Source organism: Pestalotiopsis fici (assembly GCF_000516985.1).
Source record: "Pestalotiopsis fici W106-1 unplaced genomic scaffold PFICI_Scf_14, whole genome shotgun sequence".
NCBI lineage: Eukaryota > Fungi > Ascomycota > Sordariomycetes > Amphisphaeriales > Sporocadaceae > Pestalotiopsis > Pestalotiopsis fici.
In genome coordinates this window covers 372030-389685 of record NW_006917104.1, presented here as the reverse complement: position 1 = coordinate 389685, position 17656 = coordinate 372030, and the positions used below count along the sequence as shown (strand labels likewise).

Below are 17656 nucleotides of genomic sequence, written 5' to 3'. Positions count from 1 at the left end.
TTTCCGGGCACTCTTGGTTCTTCCTTTCACAACACCTCATAGCTCGAATATTCGAGGCTCTGGAGTATTACTCCCTGTGATGTTGCCTTCTGAGTCCTTCTTTGACACCAAGTAGCTAACCAAATGTCTACCGTGAATGTCTAGGAAGTATTGAGCCTTGCAATAAGGCCAACATGCTGTACGACCACAGCAGGAAGCAAAAAGCCGTGCATCAAAGTAACCCAACAATGAGCTGCCGCAAGGTTGCCAATTTGACAGAATCGATCTGCACAACATGGGGGTCGAATTGGGGTATCAATGGCAGCCAGCTACCAATCACCCCAATCATAGCTACGCGACACATTGAGCAAGACATAACCGACCCCACGATTCGGGATCTCAAAACTCCCCCATTGTAGATCTGCCGCGGCCGAACCCGTAGTTTTTTAATATGCAATCCAACTTTGATGCATATATTGAAGTCCCCCAAAACGCAACCATTCGCCAAAGTAATGCAGCCTCGAGTAATCGGGGGGCGCAAAGCCTTGCGCATCTCCATCATCGCGGCTCTCGTCTGACCACCCGTGATACTATTCTCACTTTCCCTACCAACAGTCCTCGTAGTCCTTCCCTTTTTCGCACTTCCTTTCGTGCGGCACGGACGTAACAAGGTATCGACAGAAAATGCATCGGCTGACTGGTGAGACATGACAGCCACAGCCCTGGGCAAACGGCGGGAACGGTCTTGGCAGCCCGAGTAACTGGAGCCAAGCCGCCTCGGTAACCCGTTTAGCTGAGATAGCGCATGCAAGCCGAGTTCTTGTGTAGTTGGCAGCGAAGCTTGGCCGCCATGGTCTAGATGCCAGTCCAGACGAGCGAGATTGGTGTTTCCCCCCGGATTTCCCTAGCATGGGGGGTGGTGCATGGGGTTCTGCGCTTACCTGGGGTAGATAAGAGACGGAGATTGTGATGAAAACAGAGAGAGAAAAGGAGGCACCCCGTGATACATGATGGCGTGCGCGCGTGAGAGTGAGCAAAGTCGCAGCCCGGCTGGGGGTTTATTTGCTTGGCCCCAGGGTCGTATCAAGGGTCCATGAGGCAAGAGCAATGCAATATACAAGAACCGCTGCGCCTGTCTTTTTCTTTGTTCCTTGACCTGCCTTCTCAGATCATCCAGGTTTAAAAAGGCTCAACGTTTTGACTTACTAGCCGAAGCTTGTTTCGTCGTTTGTTCTACTATTTCGACTCGTCCTAATAACTAGTGAAGCTGTGTTACTGATTTGGCTGTGACCATTGACAATAAACGACTGCTCAGACACTAGCATCTTACTCCTCTTCTTCTTCCTCCTCTCGATTACTCAAGCTACAAAGTCTTGAAATATCCAACATCTGCCCACCACACAAGTCCGTTTGCAATGTCGTCCAAGACTGAAATCCGTGCGTGGTGGCGTGCACAATTCCTCCAGCAGTCCACGGCATCTTCAGATTCGTCGAATGTTTGCCCGTGTGCAACCTGTTTCAACGACAATCGCCATGTCAAGGTAAGCTGATAGTCCATTGATGTTCTCCTTGTGGCTTATCCATTGACACTTGCTGTTCTAGTCACCTCCTACGGCAAGTCTGAGCGAGAATCCTCTCTCTAGACCGAAACTCGTCAGAATTGCACGTTATAGCACAGAGTCTGACCGCGTGCCATTATGTTCTGATGCCCAGTCGACACCGAGATGCAGTTGGACGAGGGATTAGAGAGCCCTGTTCCAGCTTGTGTTTGTACAGAAATAGTATGGCGAATGTTGACTTGAATAAACAGCCGTCAATCGAAAAGGAACGGCTGCATATGGGGCTTCAAAGGTGGGGGATTTCGAGATCGAGACCGAGACACCGGGACCTCCGTCAGTTATTTACCCCGTAGATACCGCGAAGGTTGATGCAGGTAAAACGCTAGACAGGGCTGAAACCTTCTAGATTTTCTCAAAGAAAAAGAAAAACAAGAAACAAACCGGGTTCGGTTTCTGGGAAACCGAGACGGTTATTTCACCACAAGTTCAACCCACCAGTGACTGTCCAGCAGTGGTAACGGCCCCTGTGCCCCACCATCCAGACCCCAGAAATTGCCCCGGCCCCGTTACACACGGCAGAGTAACGTCATCAGTGGAGTGGGTTGATCACCTAAAATAAACCCAAATTCATTTACTTTGGCTCCTATTGTCCGAAGTTCTCGTGATCCAAATTGAGCGCATAACTGCAAAAATCAGACAGCGTGATTGGACCTGCTGGAAAGCGGACTTTTCATTGCATTGACAGGTGATTGGACGGCCGGCAATCTTGTCGCTACTTCACTGATCTCAATCTGGAACAGTGATAGTAGTGCAAGTATAGGCGTGCTGCCGACTGGCTTTGATTTGGATAATCACTCTCACAGGCGCAATGGCTCCAAGTGTGGACTCTGCCATCCTCGAGGCCTTGGGTCTCGACCCAACAGCGACCAAGATTGGGTCACATGGAGGCAGTGGATTTGCTTCGACGTTCAAGATCTCCTCGACAGCTGATGGAAAAGACACGAACTACTTTGTCAAGACCGGATCAGGGCCAGATGCGGAAATCATGTTTCAAGGTGGGTATGCGTTCAAACCTCGCTCGATGCTCTTGCTCAACTGGCACACGCAGGCGAGCACGCATCGCTCAATGCCATTGCCGACGCTGTGCCCAATTTTTGTCCACGATCCTACGCCCATGGTGCCATGAGAGACTCTGCAGGCAAGTTCTTCATGGTCACTGACTTTCTTGAGCTTGGATCTTCTGCACCTGGAGGCTCTGGCGAGTCACTGGCAAAGAAGCTTGCCAAGCTACACACGACAACGGCACCGATTCCCGAAGGTCATGACAGACCCATGTTTGGTTTCCCAGTCACTACCTGTTGTGGTGAGACTCCCCAAGACAACTCTTGGACCGAGTCGTGGGCCGACTTTTATGCCAACAATCGGCTGCGAAGCATAGTACAAAGAGGAATCAAGTCAAACGGGCCCGACGCTGAGCTGAGCAACGCCGTCGAGAGGACCGCAAGCCAAGTGGTTCCTAGATTATTGGGGGACGATAATCTCAAAGATGTCAAGCCAGTCGTGATCCACGGCGACCTGTGGAGTGGGAACCACGGTCGCGGGAGGATTGCAGGGCAAGGCGGCTCGGAGGAAGTTGTTTACGACCCTTCCGCTGTCTATGGCCACTCTGAGTATGAGTTGGGCATCATGAGAATGTTTGGTGGGTTTGGCAGCAGCTTTTTCAAGGAATATGAGAGTCTGGTACCGAAATTGGAGCCGAAAGATGAGTGGGAAGACAGAGTGGCGCTTTACGAACTGTAAGTTGCTTTTACTAATGGCGCAATGAGAAGACGGCTACTGATGACGTTGCAGATATCACCACCTCAACCATTGGGCCATGTTTGGTGGAGGGTACAAGAGCGGTGCAATGAGCATCATGAAGAGACTAATTTCTAAGTATGGTTGAGATTTGATAGTTTGGAGGTGTACACTGTTCATATGGTCATCAGATTCTGGAGATTAGTATAGTGACGATGGACTTTAATATACGCAGATACATGTTGACGTTGAGGTTTTATATTAAAGAAAAGATTTACAGTAAAATGTAATGAAACTATGACCCAATCTTCAGACCACAACATTCTCCATAACAATTTCGAAGGGCAACTTCATGCAGACCAAGGCGCATTCTCAAGTCATTGAGAGGAGAGAAAAATAGAAAAAAAAAAAATAAGAAAAGCTGGAAAAATGAATGGACGAAAAAATGTCAGCACCGATGGCTGTCTTATGTGAAAGAAGCGGCCGACTCCGTGATGAGTGGGTCCTAAAACCGCAAGTGTCACCCGGTTTTGCCTCAGACCGGCGCCAAAGTCGGCCGGCAATCTACAATACTCACGTGCCCGCAGCAAAGGTCCCAGCGTACACCCCAACCCCCGAGTCTGTGATATTCTTTTGTTTTTGGACACTATCGCGAGACCTACCCAGGGTCACTAGCGTCGTAGCAGCGCCGAGCAATCTTGCCAGAGACCGTCATGACAGACCAAAAGGCCGTTCTGGTGGGGATCAGCGGGGCTTCGTCGAGCGGCAAGACGACCCTCGCTCGCCTGCTTCGTGACATTTTCCCCAGCACTTTTATCCTACACGAGGATGATTTTTATAAGCCCGAGTCCGAGTAGGTCGCATCATCACTGAGCAAATGGTATTGAGTATCCAAGATGGCGCATATTCTGACTCACTTTTACAGGCTACCGACCCGGGATGGTCTGCTAGACTGGGATTGCGCCGAGGCCATCTCGATCCCAGACATGATCAAGGCTCTCAAGCACATTCGTACCGAGGGGACATTTCCGGTCAGTCAGCACCAAATTCAGTTCCTGGGCTGTTTGAGCGCAGGTCCCAACGAGCCAGGGTCTTTCCACAAACGTTTATCGGACGCACTTTCCAAGTGACAACGGGCTAACCATCTTGACTCTCAACAGCCCTTTGTGGACTCCAAGGAGGACCAAAATTCGGTCGGCAAGTGTCCTGTATCAGACACCAAGATTGCCGAGATGAAGAGCCGGGTGGAGGCGTGGACGCAGCCGGGCCAGCCGGGCCACGACCTGCTCGTCGGGGGCGCCGGCATCAAGGTCTGCCTGCTGGACGGGTTCCTGCTGTACTCGGCCGAGATGGCGGGCGTCATGGACCTGCTCGACGTGAAGCTGTTCCTGCTGGTGAGCCGGGACAAGGCGACGCAGCGCCGCGCCGCCCGCGACGGCTACGTGACCCTGGAAGGGTTCTGGGCCGACCCGCCCGGATACGTGGACAAGATTGTCTGGCCCAACTATGCCGAGGCCCATGCTTGGCTGTTTGAGGGTGGCAATGTCGAGGGCAAGCTCAGGATGGATCTTCTGGCGGACAAGGGCATATTGGCGCAGTCGAGCGCGGGCCTCGACGTGGATATGGAGACGTCATTCGAATGGGCCGTGGAGGCTTTGATGAGAGAACTGGAATCAATCGGGAAGAAGGTAGCGACTGGATAGAACTTTGGCCGTGACGGATAGCAAACTTGATTAGAGGCAGAAACGATTTTATACATCAAAGGCGATATGAGGCAAATATGTTTCACGGAAACTACATCTTAAAAGTTCTTGGATTGTTTACAGCAATGCAAATATTGATCGTACAGGAGCAAGCAAAAGTCCAGCACAACACAAGAAATTTCCTCGGTGTATCGTCACCCCAACACAAGAAAGAATGTTGTTTGAAAATAACCCCAAGCAGTAATGAACCTCTTGCCAATTTATGTATGATGCACCAAGCCTTAGAAAATCGTAACTCATCAACGACTCAAAACTTGCCAAACCCTTGGCACCACTCATCGCCACGTGTCTGACACGGTCTGCGTGCCTGCACAGCTGGCCGTGATGGTCAAGCTGCGGTTGGGGTCAGACTCCCAAGTCACGGTTCCGCTGCTGCTGACTACAATGTACTTGTACGAGATGGTCTGGCCGGCAGCGAGGGTGACAGTACCCTTCCAGAGCGGGTTGGACGATGTGTACGAAGAGGCCGAAAGAGCAATGGCCGAAGCCGGTGCCCAGCTGCCGAGTGCCGAGATGCTACCAACAACCTTGACGGTGTCTCCATAGGTGGTTGTCTTCAAGACGTTGAAAGTGACTGCGATATTGGTCGCCGTGGCACAGGATGTCGCCGTTGTGGTCGTCGACGTAGATGTGGTGGTCTTGGTAGTGGTCGTGGGCTTAACGGTTGTGGTGCCAGAGCCGCCGCTGGGTGTTTGACCAGCAGGGAACGAAGCTGGAGTGGCGGCAGAATAGCTACCACCAATGGAAGTAGCATAGCAAGAGCTTGGGATCGATGTTGCGAGCTTGTTAGAATCGGCCCAGCTACCCGGGACGGTGCCGGCACGACGGGCGGCGGCAGTGAGGAGCGCGGCATACGACCAAGTCAAGTCCCGGGCTGACAAGGGAACACCCGTGTTTCGGTCATATTGCTCCGCCAGTGACCCGTTGCTCATCGCATATGTAGCAACATTGTCGACGAAGCCATCGGCATATGCGAGGACAGCATTGTAGAGAGTCGTGTAAGTGCTCGAGCCAGAAGCATAGGTGCCAGCAGCGACCGAGGAGGAAAGATCCTTGAAGAAGTTGAGCGAGACCGAGGTAACAGTGATCGAGCCTTGCTGGTCCCACACATAGAGGGCATTGTAGAGTTGCTCGGCTGCAGCGAGGGTGTTCAAATACCATCTTAGAATTTGTTACGTTAGACTCTCCTCATTTGTTGATCTTAACTTTCATGATAACTTACGGGTTGCCATTGTAATAGCTGTCCTCGGCATAACGTCCACAGGCAGCAGCTGTTCCAGCGGCCTTTCCAGAGTTGATGGTGTAGATGGAGCGGAATGAATCCACAAATAGCTTGTGGTTGGACAGGGCTCTGTCACTGCAGGGCTGGAATGAATTGGCATCACAACCGAGGCTGGGGTCAAAACCCGAGTTGGAGCTCAATACAGAATTGGCGTCTTTGCCTGTTCTGCCATTGTTAACATTGATGTTGGAGTTGATGTAGCCGCCAGATGTCCAGAAGGATTGCTGGAAGCAGAGAATCTGCGGCGCAATGGCATCACAGTAGGAGCAAGAGTCGCCCACGAGAGCGGCAAAGTTGCTGCCCTCGACCAAAGCTCTGTGCTGAGCGGCGATGGTGAAGAAAGAGCTTCCTTGTACCTGATGATAGTTAGTTGCTGAGCTTGAATTTGTGGAATTCCAAATTGAAATCAGCAGAGGTATTCAAAACACGTACTTCTTCCCAGAGGTCAAAACCGGTCTGGTTCCAGTACTGCGCAACATAGTGGAGATCGTTACGGATGATGGGCCAAACGACGCTGGTAGCGGTTGACGTGTATCCGTTGTTGACAAGCCACTTGCCATAAGTGATTAGGGCAGTGGCACGAAGTGCTGGGCCGTCTCGTTGCGGACGTCCCCATGCCCCAGTGAATGCACTGAAGTCTGTGTTGAACTTGGGTTCACCCAGGCCGGAGCCATCTGACAGAGAACCAGACGGGTTCGAAACTGTCTGGAGTTGAGCCTGCCCAGTAATGTCTACAAAAGTTCAGTTTAATGCTCTGTTTTACGAAAAAGTCCCATCAGAAGCCCATGAGACTAGAACCCTCAAAAGAACTGTTTGACCCGAGTCGCGTCATCACTCACAGTTGGTAATCTCGGTTTGAAGATCGGCATCATAGTTCTCGACAAATCTGTCAATAAGAGCCTTGAATGTCAAAGCAGCATCTCTTGTCCAATGATAGTAGTCTGTGAAACACGTTAACGATATCCCAGAAAGCTCACAAACAGTACGTACAATCAGGATTAGACTGGGAAGGAGACGCGAGGACGAGGCCGGAACCAACTCCAGAGGCGTGACACCCGCTGGGACCAACATTGCACAGGATTTGTGCGTATGCGATTGGCTCTTCGGTAGCAATGAAGCTATCAACATCTCTCTTCAGTACATCGGACTTGCGCTTGAAACGGGCCGCCTCGGGATCCGGACGGCCAAAGACAGCCTGAGCAGCATAGCCGCCTAGGAGAAGAAGGGAACTTAGGGCATGCATTGTAGGAAGAGCGAATGACGTGGAATTGCTCACGAGTGAGGAAGAGATCTGCGCAACTTCCATCTGAGGTTATATACACGAGACTTCCCACGTGGGCGTCCCGATTTGTGCTACTATAGAATATCCTCGGTTCCTGCCGGTTGGCTCGCCTAGAACACCACAGGCCTCCGGGCCTGATATTGCGGTGTCAAAGGGCCGATTCAACGCCTTGGGATGAGCAGACTACTGCCCCAAGAAAGTGGATGCCCAGACTCTAGATCACCGTATCGGGCACCTTGAAAGGCCGTATCCGGCCTTGGAGTCTGGTTAAGCGAGATATAAACTCTAGTCTGGTGACGTTGCTGGACCCGGAGGACGTAAATGTAGACCCTGTGAACACCACTGCCTGTGAAAATAAGTCTCATTCAGGGCCTGGAGATCAGGGTCAGACTTGGTAGGCCAACGTGCCTAGACGAGTGTGAATCGGGCCGCTTCAGGCAGTAGTTCAAGTGTATAGTACATGCAGGCGGGCAATGCAGGAAAAGGGAAGCAGCTCCGTGAGGTTGTGGAGTGCATCGTCTGGGGTTGTGTGACGTGAACAGCTGGAGAAGAGTACGGAGGGCATATGGTGGCTTGCGGGGAATCCCAGTTGGGGAACCGTCCCCCGCAATCTTTAATGGGAGGAGCCCCCAAAATACCTTAACTTTTAGGGGGCTTTTTTGCCAGGAACAGGAGTCGTGCAGTACCGAGTACTGTCAACAGATCAGACTGATATCATCAGAAATTGACTGGGATTTTATAGAAGAGTGATTGACTTGGGTTTCAGACTGGCAAACAGCTGCGAGGTGAAAGTCGATTCCAGAACTCTTACCAATTTTATTCCGTGGAAAATTGCCCGTATACTTGGGAACTCGCCCAGGGCCTACCCCAAAAGAACAAACGGCAGAACTCCGACAACTACCTACGTAGACTGGGAAAAACTCCGACGGCTATAGCATCACCAGTATAGATGTGGGACGACGAGCAAGTTTAGCTCGAACCATATTCTATCACCAGCCTAGACTGTTCGTGGAAAGGATATCGCCCGGATTCGGCGTGAACCGACTTGACTAGGATGGCATCAAGAGACCGCTTAGAAGATACATCAATTTCCATGTCTTGAGAATCGCCAGACTATGAGCGCGATGCTGAGCACATGCTGCCCGAAATTGGAGACAGCGGTGCCTCCTATCGCAATAGGACTAGTAAGCAATGTAGAGGCGCGGAATAATCATGCTGTTCAGTGTTGACAAATGCTTGTTGTTCTTCAAGCGGGAGCCATACTTTATTGTGTGACAGGTACGGATATTCAAGGGTTTCTGCATCTCGCGCCATCGTGGGGCTAATGGTCAAAATTTGGCCAAGAATCGACACAATCAATGGCATGTGATGGGACGAGGATTTTGGCGGTACGTAATCTATACAGAGTATTGGTATTGACCCGTGGACTTGGAATGGATGCAAACCGACACTGTCAACGTGCCAAGGTCACTCTGAATACAACAGAACGCGCAATTCAATGACGGATGCTTCCCAATACATGCCACGAGAGATGCGAGGCAAAGACGAACTCTTACTTGTCTTGGCAAGGACAAAAATAGAGCGGCGGCGACAGGAACAATAGCAGCAGCAGCATGAGCACCGAATGTCTCGCGAGCTGTCACAGAGGACTGGGTAGCATTTTCGGGCGGACAGCGGGGCGCCTCGGTCCTTCTTGGCAAACGGCCGTGAGGCTGCTCCGACATTTAATCACGATGCCTTGAAATATCGCTATTCAAGTGACGATTTCTGCAGAATATCCCACCAGTCAGCGCGTGTAGACATTGCGCTTGGCATGGATGAATGATAAAGTGGAAAGCCTGTGGATGCATGGACGCGTCAAATCCAAGTTTGATAGCAGTAACGCGCCAGCACTAAAAATGGCCAAAGGGAGAAGAAAAAAATTTCAGTCACGGCTCGCAAAATCGACCACAGAAAGTAGGTCGGCCCAAGAGCAGATCTTGGACATCTGAGGATCCTATCTAGAGAATATTGAAATGTAGGCTAGTTATGGTTATTCTGAGCCTCAACGATGAATCATCTCGGCAAACAGAGGTGGAATATAACGCCCGTGCCTGGCCACCATTCTCAAAGCTTTTTACGGCCGAAAATGCATGGTATCAGACGACTTGTTCTGGGATGCTGTGAATAGGATGAACGTCACGTAAAAGGAGGACGGTTCCATGAGTTATTCAGCTGCCGTGGTCATCAACTCTGAACCCGCGTGAGCAGGCAGAGGACGTCCAGGCACAGCTCCTGTGATGTGTGAAGAGAAAGGAAAAATGTGAAGCTCAAAATTTTGGGAGCAGACCTTTTTGCTTGCAGAGAATTAGTGGGGCCATGTCATGACTAAGCTGGCTCCGCTCGCCTGCAAAATTTACTGCCGGCGCTGCCTAGGCGGCAAGTGGTTGGGTGGGTGCCGCGAAAGCTTGCCAGGTGTCGGCCGCGCTAGCCGGGCAGTCTCTTACCTAAGCAAGCGCCCCGAGAATGCATGGAACTCTTATCGCGACTGATTGTGTCGATGGTTCCAGCTTAAGCTGCCTGTCTGCCTCGCTCGCATCTCGTCATCGGCCTTTTCACCCAACCACTTTACCTATCAGTTAGACCACGATCCAGCGCAGACAACATGGACGCGGCTACGATTGCAGAGATCAACAAAACCCGCATTGCGGCGGGCATGCAGCCACTGCCCGTACCCGGCCAAGAAGGTCCCCAATTCAAAGAGAAGGCTGCTTCAGATGGCGAGGAAGAGGAAGCGGCCAGCACCCTGGAAACGCGAGAGGCTGCTGCCTATGACAACTTCAAGAAGATTCAGGAAGCCGAAGATGCCAAGAAGCGACGCGAGGAGAAGAATGCAGCCATCAGAAGGGCGCGAGATGCCGCAAAGCGATTCGAAAACCTGGAGGGCAAGGGCCTGGGCGAGGCGGAAGGCGACGACCTCGATGCCAAAGCATGGCTCATCAATCAGAAAAAACGACAAAAGCGGATAGAAAAGGCGCGCAAGCTTGAAGAGGAAATGGCTGCTGCTGAGGCCGCTGCCGCTGCTGCAGTTCAGTACACGTCCAAGGATTTAGCAGGAGTCAAAGTCTCTCACGAGATTTCTGCTTTTGAAGATGGCGACGAACAAATTCTCACTCTGAAAGACTCCAATATTGTTGGAGGTGAAGATGATGACGACGAGCTCGAGAACATTGACCTGCGCAACCGCGAAAAGCTTCAAGAAAACCTTGAACTGAAGAAGAAAAAGCCGGTATACGACCCGAACGCAGTGAATGAAGATGGCGAACGCAGTATTCTTGCACAGTACGACGAAGAGATCAGTGGCAAGAAGACAAAAAGATTCACTTTGGGCGACCAGATCGCCGAGCAGAATGCTCAACCCAGCGCATCTGGTGAAGCGTCACAGAATCGCAATGCCAAGAAAATCAACCTGGATCTCTTCACGGACGAAAAACCGTCTTCTGATTACTTGGATATTTCAGAGATCAAGGTGAAGAAGCCAAAAAAGAAGAAGTCCAAAGTCACCCGTCAGCGCGCAGCGGATGATGACGACGTTTTGCTTCCTGATACTACTCTTCCAGATGACTCCATGGATGTCGACTCGGGTGCTGCATTCGTGAGCAGGAAACGAAAGACCGAGGAGACAACATTTGCAGATGACGAAGACCTTCAAGCCACGCTTGCTATCCAGAGACGGGATGCATTGAAGAAGCGGAAACGGACCCGCCCCGAGGATATTGCCCGCCAGCTCAAAGAGGAAGCGCAAACACCAGAAGCAGAGAGCAACACCCCTGAAGCTGGTGGCGCTGGTCTTGTAATTGATGAGATTTCCGAATTTGTCTCGGGCTTGAAGAAGGAAGACTTGGAAGAACGCAAGCCTCGCACCTCCAAGACACCCAACCCAGAGATGGTCACCGCCATGGAAGATGAGTCGGATGATGACGATGAGCCCATGCGGGACGCTGACGATGCCGAGCATGAAGCCCGCACAAGAGAAACTTCGACCCCAGCAGATCTTGGTACAACTGGTGTCGACGAAGAGAAATCCATTGGAGTGGGCATTGGCTCAGCACTGCAATTGCTACGTGAACGCAAGGTCATCAGGGAAAGTGGTGCGGACGAGCTGAACGAAACCTATCGGCACCAACAGGCGTTCCTGGCAGAGAAACGAAAACGCGAGGCTGCAATCGACCAGAACACTCGTCTTCAGCGTGAGCGTGACCGTGCAAGCGGCAAACTCGACAGAATGTCAGTACGCGAAAGGGAAGACTGGGCTCGTCGCCAGAATGAGATGCGGGACCAGCAGACATCCCGCCAAATGGCAGAGTTATACAACCGCGAGTACAAGCCAAACGTCCAGCTCAAGTACGTTGACGAGCACGGTAGATCGTTGGATCAGAAGGACGCTTTCCGGCAACTCTCGCACCAGTTCCACGGCAAGGGCAGCTCAAAGGGCAAGATGGATAAGCGCCTGAAGAAGATTGAAGATGAGAAACGCCGCGAATCGCAGAGCATCTTGGATTCGAGCCAGAACGCAAACATGAGCTCTGCAACCGCTCAACAGACCAAGAAACGAAGAGAAGCTGGTGTACGCCTGGCCTAGAGAGACAGAAACCCGTTGGTAAAGGTGCATATCCCTCGACTACTGTATCATTTAGATGATTTAATCAACGCTGACACAAGCTGTGAAGTTTCCTTGCTCCCTGTGCCGGCCACTGTATGACCCACAACGGTTCTCATCTTTGGAACATTGCATGATCCCAAGTATGAAGCCACACTGTTGATGTTTCATACTTACCTTCCTCGGTGATTTTCCTGATACATATTTGCCTACTGACAAGAATAAGATGGCTTCAAGTGAAGTGTCTATTTGTAGTTTTGCATGACATGCTGTAGTTCCTGACCACGCAAAGTATTATGTAATATCCAGATCCGAGAAAACCAAAGGTAATAGATCCCTTCTAGCCACCGATTAGTCGAATAATACCCAATCGAGTCAGCTCTTTTAATGAAACCGTCCTCACCGTTTTTATTGCGAGAGTACTAGTGAATCAAAGGCGAGGACAAGAGCATATGAAGCTGGCTTCATGGGCGAATTTTCGGCCTGCTCAAGAAATTGTGCCACTCTATATGCTGGAGTCATTGTGTGCTGTGTCTGATTCAAGTTTTCACATCTTATTTATTAATCTTTGCACCAACACGGCTAATGGGGAACCAATGGGCAGCCCCGGGCTGCACATACAAGTCAGACTGTCCTAGACATACTTTGTAACCATGCGGAAAAGTGTAGGAAAAGTGGCGGGACAGAACATAGTGTGTGCCTGCAGCATGTTGTCATGACCCACTGCGGTAGTGGGCACGCTACTGCAGGTGAGGCGATCACCACACCATTTGCTCGCTTTAATTTCTCTGTGCAACTGTGATCAGCCCTCTCGGGCGAGTCACCGGAAGCTCTGGAGAGGTTGGGGAATCTTTGGGGTAGCTTGGCACCGGATCGCGGGGAACTCTACCCCGGTCTGCGGGGGATTATAAGAAAGTTTGCCGGTCTGCAGCAAAGGCGACGATGAAGAGATTTTAATCCTATAAGCAATATTTTTTTTATTGTTGCAGAGGAGTTGAGAGATTTCCGAAATGGTTGTCTTGAACGCTGCCGCGACAGTCTTGTCGCTGTGTGTGGGCTCGGCATGGAGCCTTGCCGTGGAGAGAGATTATACAGAGCAATCCCAGTGTAAGTGATGACCAGTCTTTTAATGTAATTCCGTCTTTGTTACTCATCACGCTATCAGGGATAACGGTTGGCGATGGCCCATCCTTTTCCCTCTCTTCTGGCAACGTTTCATACCAATTTCATGTCGACAATGCCACATTGGATCTCGTTCATGACCACTGGGGCGCCTATGCTGCCGAGACCGTACCCGACTACTACGGCAACCAAGGCGGCTGGGGAGGCACATACACTTATCGCCGTCGCGAGTTTCCCGATCTTGGACGAGGTGACTTTAGAGTTCCTGCAATTCATATTGAACACGCCGACGGCAACACGGTGTCGGCCTTTTCTTATACAGGCTACGACATAAGCTCGGGAAAGCCATCACTTCCTGGGCTTCCCGCGACCTTTGGCAGCGATGGAGATGTCTCTACACTTACAATTCACATGTTCGACAACTATTCGGCCATTGCCGCGGATCTACACTATTCCATTTTCCCCCAATTTGGAGCCATTGCTCGTAGCTTTCAGGTGACAAATCAGGGTAATCAAAGTGTCTCAATTTTGCGCGCCAGCAGCTGGAGTATCGACATGCCAAACCAAGAGCTTGAGATGCTTGACCTCCATGGCGATTGGGGAGCAGAAAACCACATCAACAGGCGACCTGTTGTGTATGGCGAGCAAGGCTTTCGCTCTACTGCTGGCTATTCTTCACATTTCCACAATCCTTTCCTCGCTTTGGCCCCACCTGACACGACCGAGTTCACTGGGCCTGCAACCGGTTATTCACTGATCTACACTGGCTCATTTGCAGCTGATGTCGAACGCTGGTCGACTGGATGGGTCCGAGTACTGCTTGGTTTGAACCCCCTTCATCTGTCTTGGCCCCTCGGCCCAGGAGAAACTTTCACATCGCCCGAGGTTGTTTCTGTATACTCTGAGCAGGGTCTCGGCGGCATGTCCCGAGGATTCCACTCTTTATACAGGAATCACTTGGCCAGATCTAATCTCACTCACGAGACCCGACCTCCGCTGTTGAATTCCTGGGAAGGCCTCGGTGCAAACATTAATGAGACTGCCATGGTCAAATTAGCTTCAGAAGCTGCTGGCCTTGGCTGCAGTCTCATTGTAATGGACGACGGCTGGTTTGGTACAGACTTTCCGAGAGACAATGACAGTCTCGGCCTCGGTGATTGGACGCCAGACCCTCGAAAATTCCCTGATGGCTTGGGACCGTTTGTCGATGAGGTGACCAACATTACTGTCAATTCCACGACAGGATCCAGCGGCTCCGATAAGCTGATTTTCGGTATCTGGGTCGAGCCTGAGATGGTAAACCCCGAATCAGACCTCTACCTGGAACACCCAGACTGGGTCATGTCCGCAGGAGACCACCAACGCACGCTTGTGCGTAACCAACTTGTTCTCAACGTTGGACTTCCCGAGGTACAGGATTACATCATCAGCGTCATCGAAAAGGTGCTGGACTCTGCGCCTATTAGCTACGTAAAATGGGACAATAACCGCGGAATGCACGAGATGCCTTCTCCTTCTGCGGACCACGCTTACATGCTTGGACTGTATCGAGTTATAGACAACCTCACCACGGCACACCCGGAGATCCTCTGGGAGGGTTGTGCTTCCGGAGGTGGCCGTTTCGATCCTGGACTCTACCACTACTGGCCACAGACTTGGACCAGCGACGACTCGGATGGTTTGGAGCGGCTGTACATTCAGTTTGGCACCTCGTACCCATATCCTCCTTCCGCCATGGCCTGTCACGTCAGCAACGTGCCCAACCAACAGACTGGACGCACAACGCCTCTCGCATTCCGCGCCGCTGTCGCGTCCATGTGTGGATCTTTTGGGTTCGAGCTCGACCCCGAGGAGCTCGATGCCGCTGACACGGAAGCTATTCCGGGCATCATCGAGAGACAGCAGCAGATCAACCCGATTGTGATTAATGGCGACTTTTACAGGCTCGCACTACCAGACCAATCTAACTGGCCTGCCGCCATGTTTGTCTATCCAGACGCCAGCTCGGCGGTGCTGTTTGCCTTCCAGGTCCGCTCGACAATCAAGCCACTCCCAAATTTGCTCAAACTCAAGGGACTAGACCCAACTGCCAAATATACTGTGGGCAATGGCACGACGAGCGAGACTTGGTCTGGATCGACGCTCATGAATATTGGATTGAGCTTGCAGTGGCCCAACGAAGATTATCAGTCATTTGTCTTGTTTGTGGACAAGCAGTAGAAATTTGACTGCAGATAGACGTAAACAAAATTGAAATGAAGAATTATCGAATCCTGAGTGTTTGTTTTCCGATTATTTCAAAACCACCACATGATTGGCAAGACAATTGTGCGCAGGTTGCACCATAATGCTGGCTATCACAGCCACAAGTGCTTTAAAGACTTATTCTTGTTTTGTACAATTTTTCAGGCGTATGCCTTTTGCGCCTTGGATTTTATGCCGTCAGCCCTGCCAAAGGTGATCATCTCCAAGTTCAAGGCGATCCCAGATCTACAGCGAGGGCACTGAGGGGCGCCGTAGTGGGGCCGCCCCAATCCAGGGCTCGAGCAAGTAACCAAGCACCTGTAATCTTTACTCGCTCTGACACGACAGGGCCAGCGCAGCTTTGTTCTTGTCACTTTAATTTTGACGCTTGCTTATTACTTTCCAAGTCATTTTGAAACTCAATCACACAAGGTCACTTTTTATTATCAGGCGGCAGTGCATCTTCTAGAACCTCATTTTGCTCAACGAGTCTCACAGCCCAAAGCACTAGCCAAGCAAAGGTTGACGCAACTAGCCCCAGGTTCTCGTTGGGCTGCGCCTCCCGGACAGTCGGCGTACATAAAGAAGCCGATCAGCATCTGCTTTATCAACCAGAGTCTTCCGGCAGGAATACGCACAGCTCTCAGTAATCATTCACGTGAGATCAAAACCACAAAATACATCACCATGAGGCGTTCGGAAGAAGCACATGCTGCTGAGGCACACGACGATGATCCTCCGCCGCCATACTATTCGGCAGATGAGGGTGCGGCACCGCCCCTGCCCGCCAGGCCCGGCGCGCCCGTCGTCGGCGACACCAAGAACAATCCATTCCTGTCCACAGACCTACCGGCCTCTTCCAGCAGGTCCAGCAGGTCGCCGCCCGCGTCGGCCTCGAGCGGGCGGCCCAAGATGCCAACGCCAGTAAGGCCGACGGGCAAATTCCCCGCCGATCTCAACATGTACTACCAAAAAGCGGTCGGCAACCCGACATTTAATCTTGGCGAGTCAGAAGACCGGCCGCACCTCTGCGTCACCTTTCACAGCAGTCTGACCTTTTCTGGCAACCCGTACTTTCTGCTACACTCGACGGCAAGCCCGGACTCGCCGCCCCTGGCGATAGCCGAAAAAGCCGGCCGTCTGGGTCAGCGCGCCGAGATCAAACTCCCGGCCGTGACGGGACCCGATGAGGGGCCCGATGCCGAGGACGTCGAGACCGAGGAGATGAAGGCGCACGCCAGTCTGACCTCGGTGTCGTACACGTTTAGCGTGGAAACGGCGCCTGGCCGGCGCGAAAAGTTCGAGTGGCGCGCGTCCAAGGGCAACGAGGTCAAGGCCCTGGTGGACGGCAAAGCTCACCACGGTGGCGGACGCAAGTTGGTGCGTCTCGCGACCGAGGCTGACGGCGTGGGTGGCACGCGCGCGGTGCGGGACCAGGGCGCCTCGAGCGATGGGCGCGAGGTTGTGGCGGTTTGGGCTGACAATCCCAAGTGGAGCGGCAACAAGGCGGGCGCCCTGAGGTTCTTGGGAAGTGGTGCGTCGGGTGCGCTGGGTGGGCGTTTTGCCGTCATGACGATTGCCACCTCGATTAGGATTTGGGAAATGATGAATGAGACGAGCTTACAGAGCGCCGCTACGGGATCGCTTGGAGCTGGTAATAGCGAGTGAGGTCAAGAGCTCGAATAGATGATAAACAAGCAAACAAACAAACAAAGTAAAAATTGAAGAAGTGATATCCATCGCCAATCGCCTTGTTAGAGCGAGAGCACTATGGTTCCATACTTCGCAAGTAAAAGCTAAAAACATAATTCATTTGGAAGACTGCTATGATTTGTTCTTGGATTAGTGAAAGAATCGAGTCAAGCTTAAGAGCATGTCGCAAAACAAGAATACGCCGAAAACCCGAGATGCCAGTATTGTATATATTTACAGTATATAGTAGTTATGTGTGTTGGCTCGTTATGCCGACTTACCTTTCGTATGATCAAA

At 51.6% G+C, this 17656-nt stretch overlaps 6 protein-coding genes across 6 annotated transcripts; 5 read left to right on the top strand and 1 right to left on the bottom strand.

The window, feature by feature from the left end:
• Positions 1-2406: 2406 nt before the first annotated feature.
• Positions 2407-3483, top strand: PFICI_14953 (uncharacterized protein; the record flags this gene model as incomplete). Its single annotated transcript, XM_007843534.1, has 3 exons — positions 2407-2593; positions 2647-3334; positions 3390-3483. 3 exons carry the CDS (start codon positions 2407-2409, stop codon positions 3481-3483), a joined length of 969 nt encoding a protein of 322 aa, XP_007841725.1.
• Positions 3484-4048: 565 nt separating this feature from the next.
• Positions 4049-5038, top strand: PFICI_14952 (uncharacterized protein; the record flags this gene model as incomplete). The annotated part of the gene is made up of 3 exons (XM_007843533.1): positions 4049-4188; positions 4261-4366; positions 4496-5038. The coding sequence occupies 3 exons, from the start codon at positions 4049-4051 to the stop codon at positions 5036-5038; spliced, it is 789 nt and encodes a 262-aa protein (XP_007841724.1).
• A 335-nt stretch (positions 5039-5373) lies between these two features.
• PFICI_14951 (Glucoamylase) lies at positions 5374-7623 on the bottom strand (the record flags this gene model as incomplete). The annotated part of the gene is made up of 5 exons (XM_007843532.1): positions 5374-6259; positions 6321-6736; positions 6813-7111; positions 7220-7321; positions 7371-7623. 5 exons carry the CDS (start codon positions 7621-7623, stop codon positions 5374-5376), a joined length of 1956 nt encoding a protein of 651 aa, XP_007841723.1.
• A 2683-nt stretch (positions 7624-10306) lies between these two features.
• Positions 10307-12283, top strand: PFICI_14950 (uncharacterized protein; the record flags this gene model as incomplete). Its single annotated transcript, XM_007843531.1, has 1 exon — positions 10307-12283. One exon carries the CDS (start codon positions 10307-10309, stop codon positions 12281-12283), a length of 1977 nt encoding a protein of 658 aa, XP_007841722.1.
• A 1028-nt stretch (positions 12284-13311) lies between these two features.
• On the top strand, positions 13312-15643 carry PFICI_14949 (Alpha-galactosidase 2; the record flags this gene model as incomplete). Its single annotated transcript, XM_007843530.1, has 2 exons — positions 13312-13408; positions 13467-15643. 2 exons carry the CDS (start codon positions 13312-13314, stop codon positions 15641-15643), a joined length of 2274 nt encoding a protein of 757 aa, XP_007841721.1.
• A 711-nt stretch (positions 15644-16354) lies between these two features.
• PFICI_14948 (uncharacterized protein) lies at positions 16355-17335 on the top strand (the record flags this gene model as incomplete). The annotated part of the gene is made up of 1 exon (XM_007843529.1): positions 16355-17335. The coding sequence occupies one exon, from the start codon at positions 16355-16357 to the stop codon at positions 17333-17335; it is 981 nt and encodes a 326-aa protein (XP_007841720.1).
• Between the last annotated feature and the right edge of the window lie 321 nt (positions 17336-17656).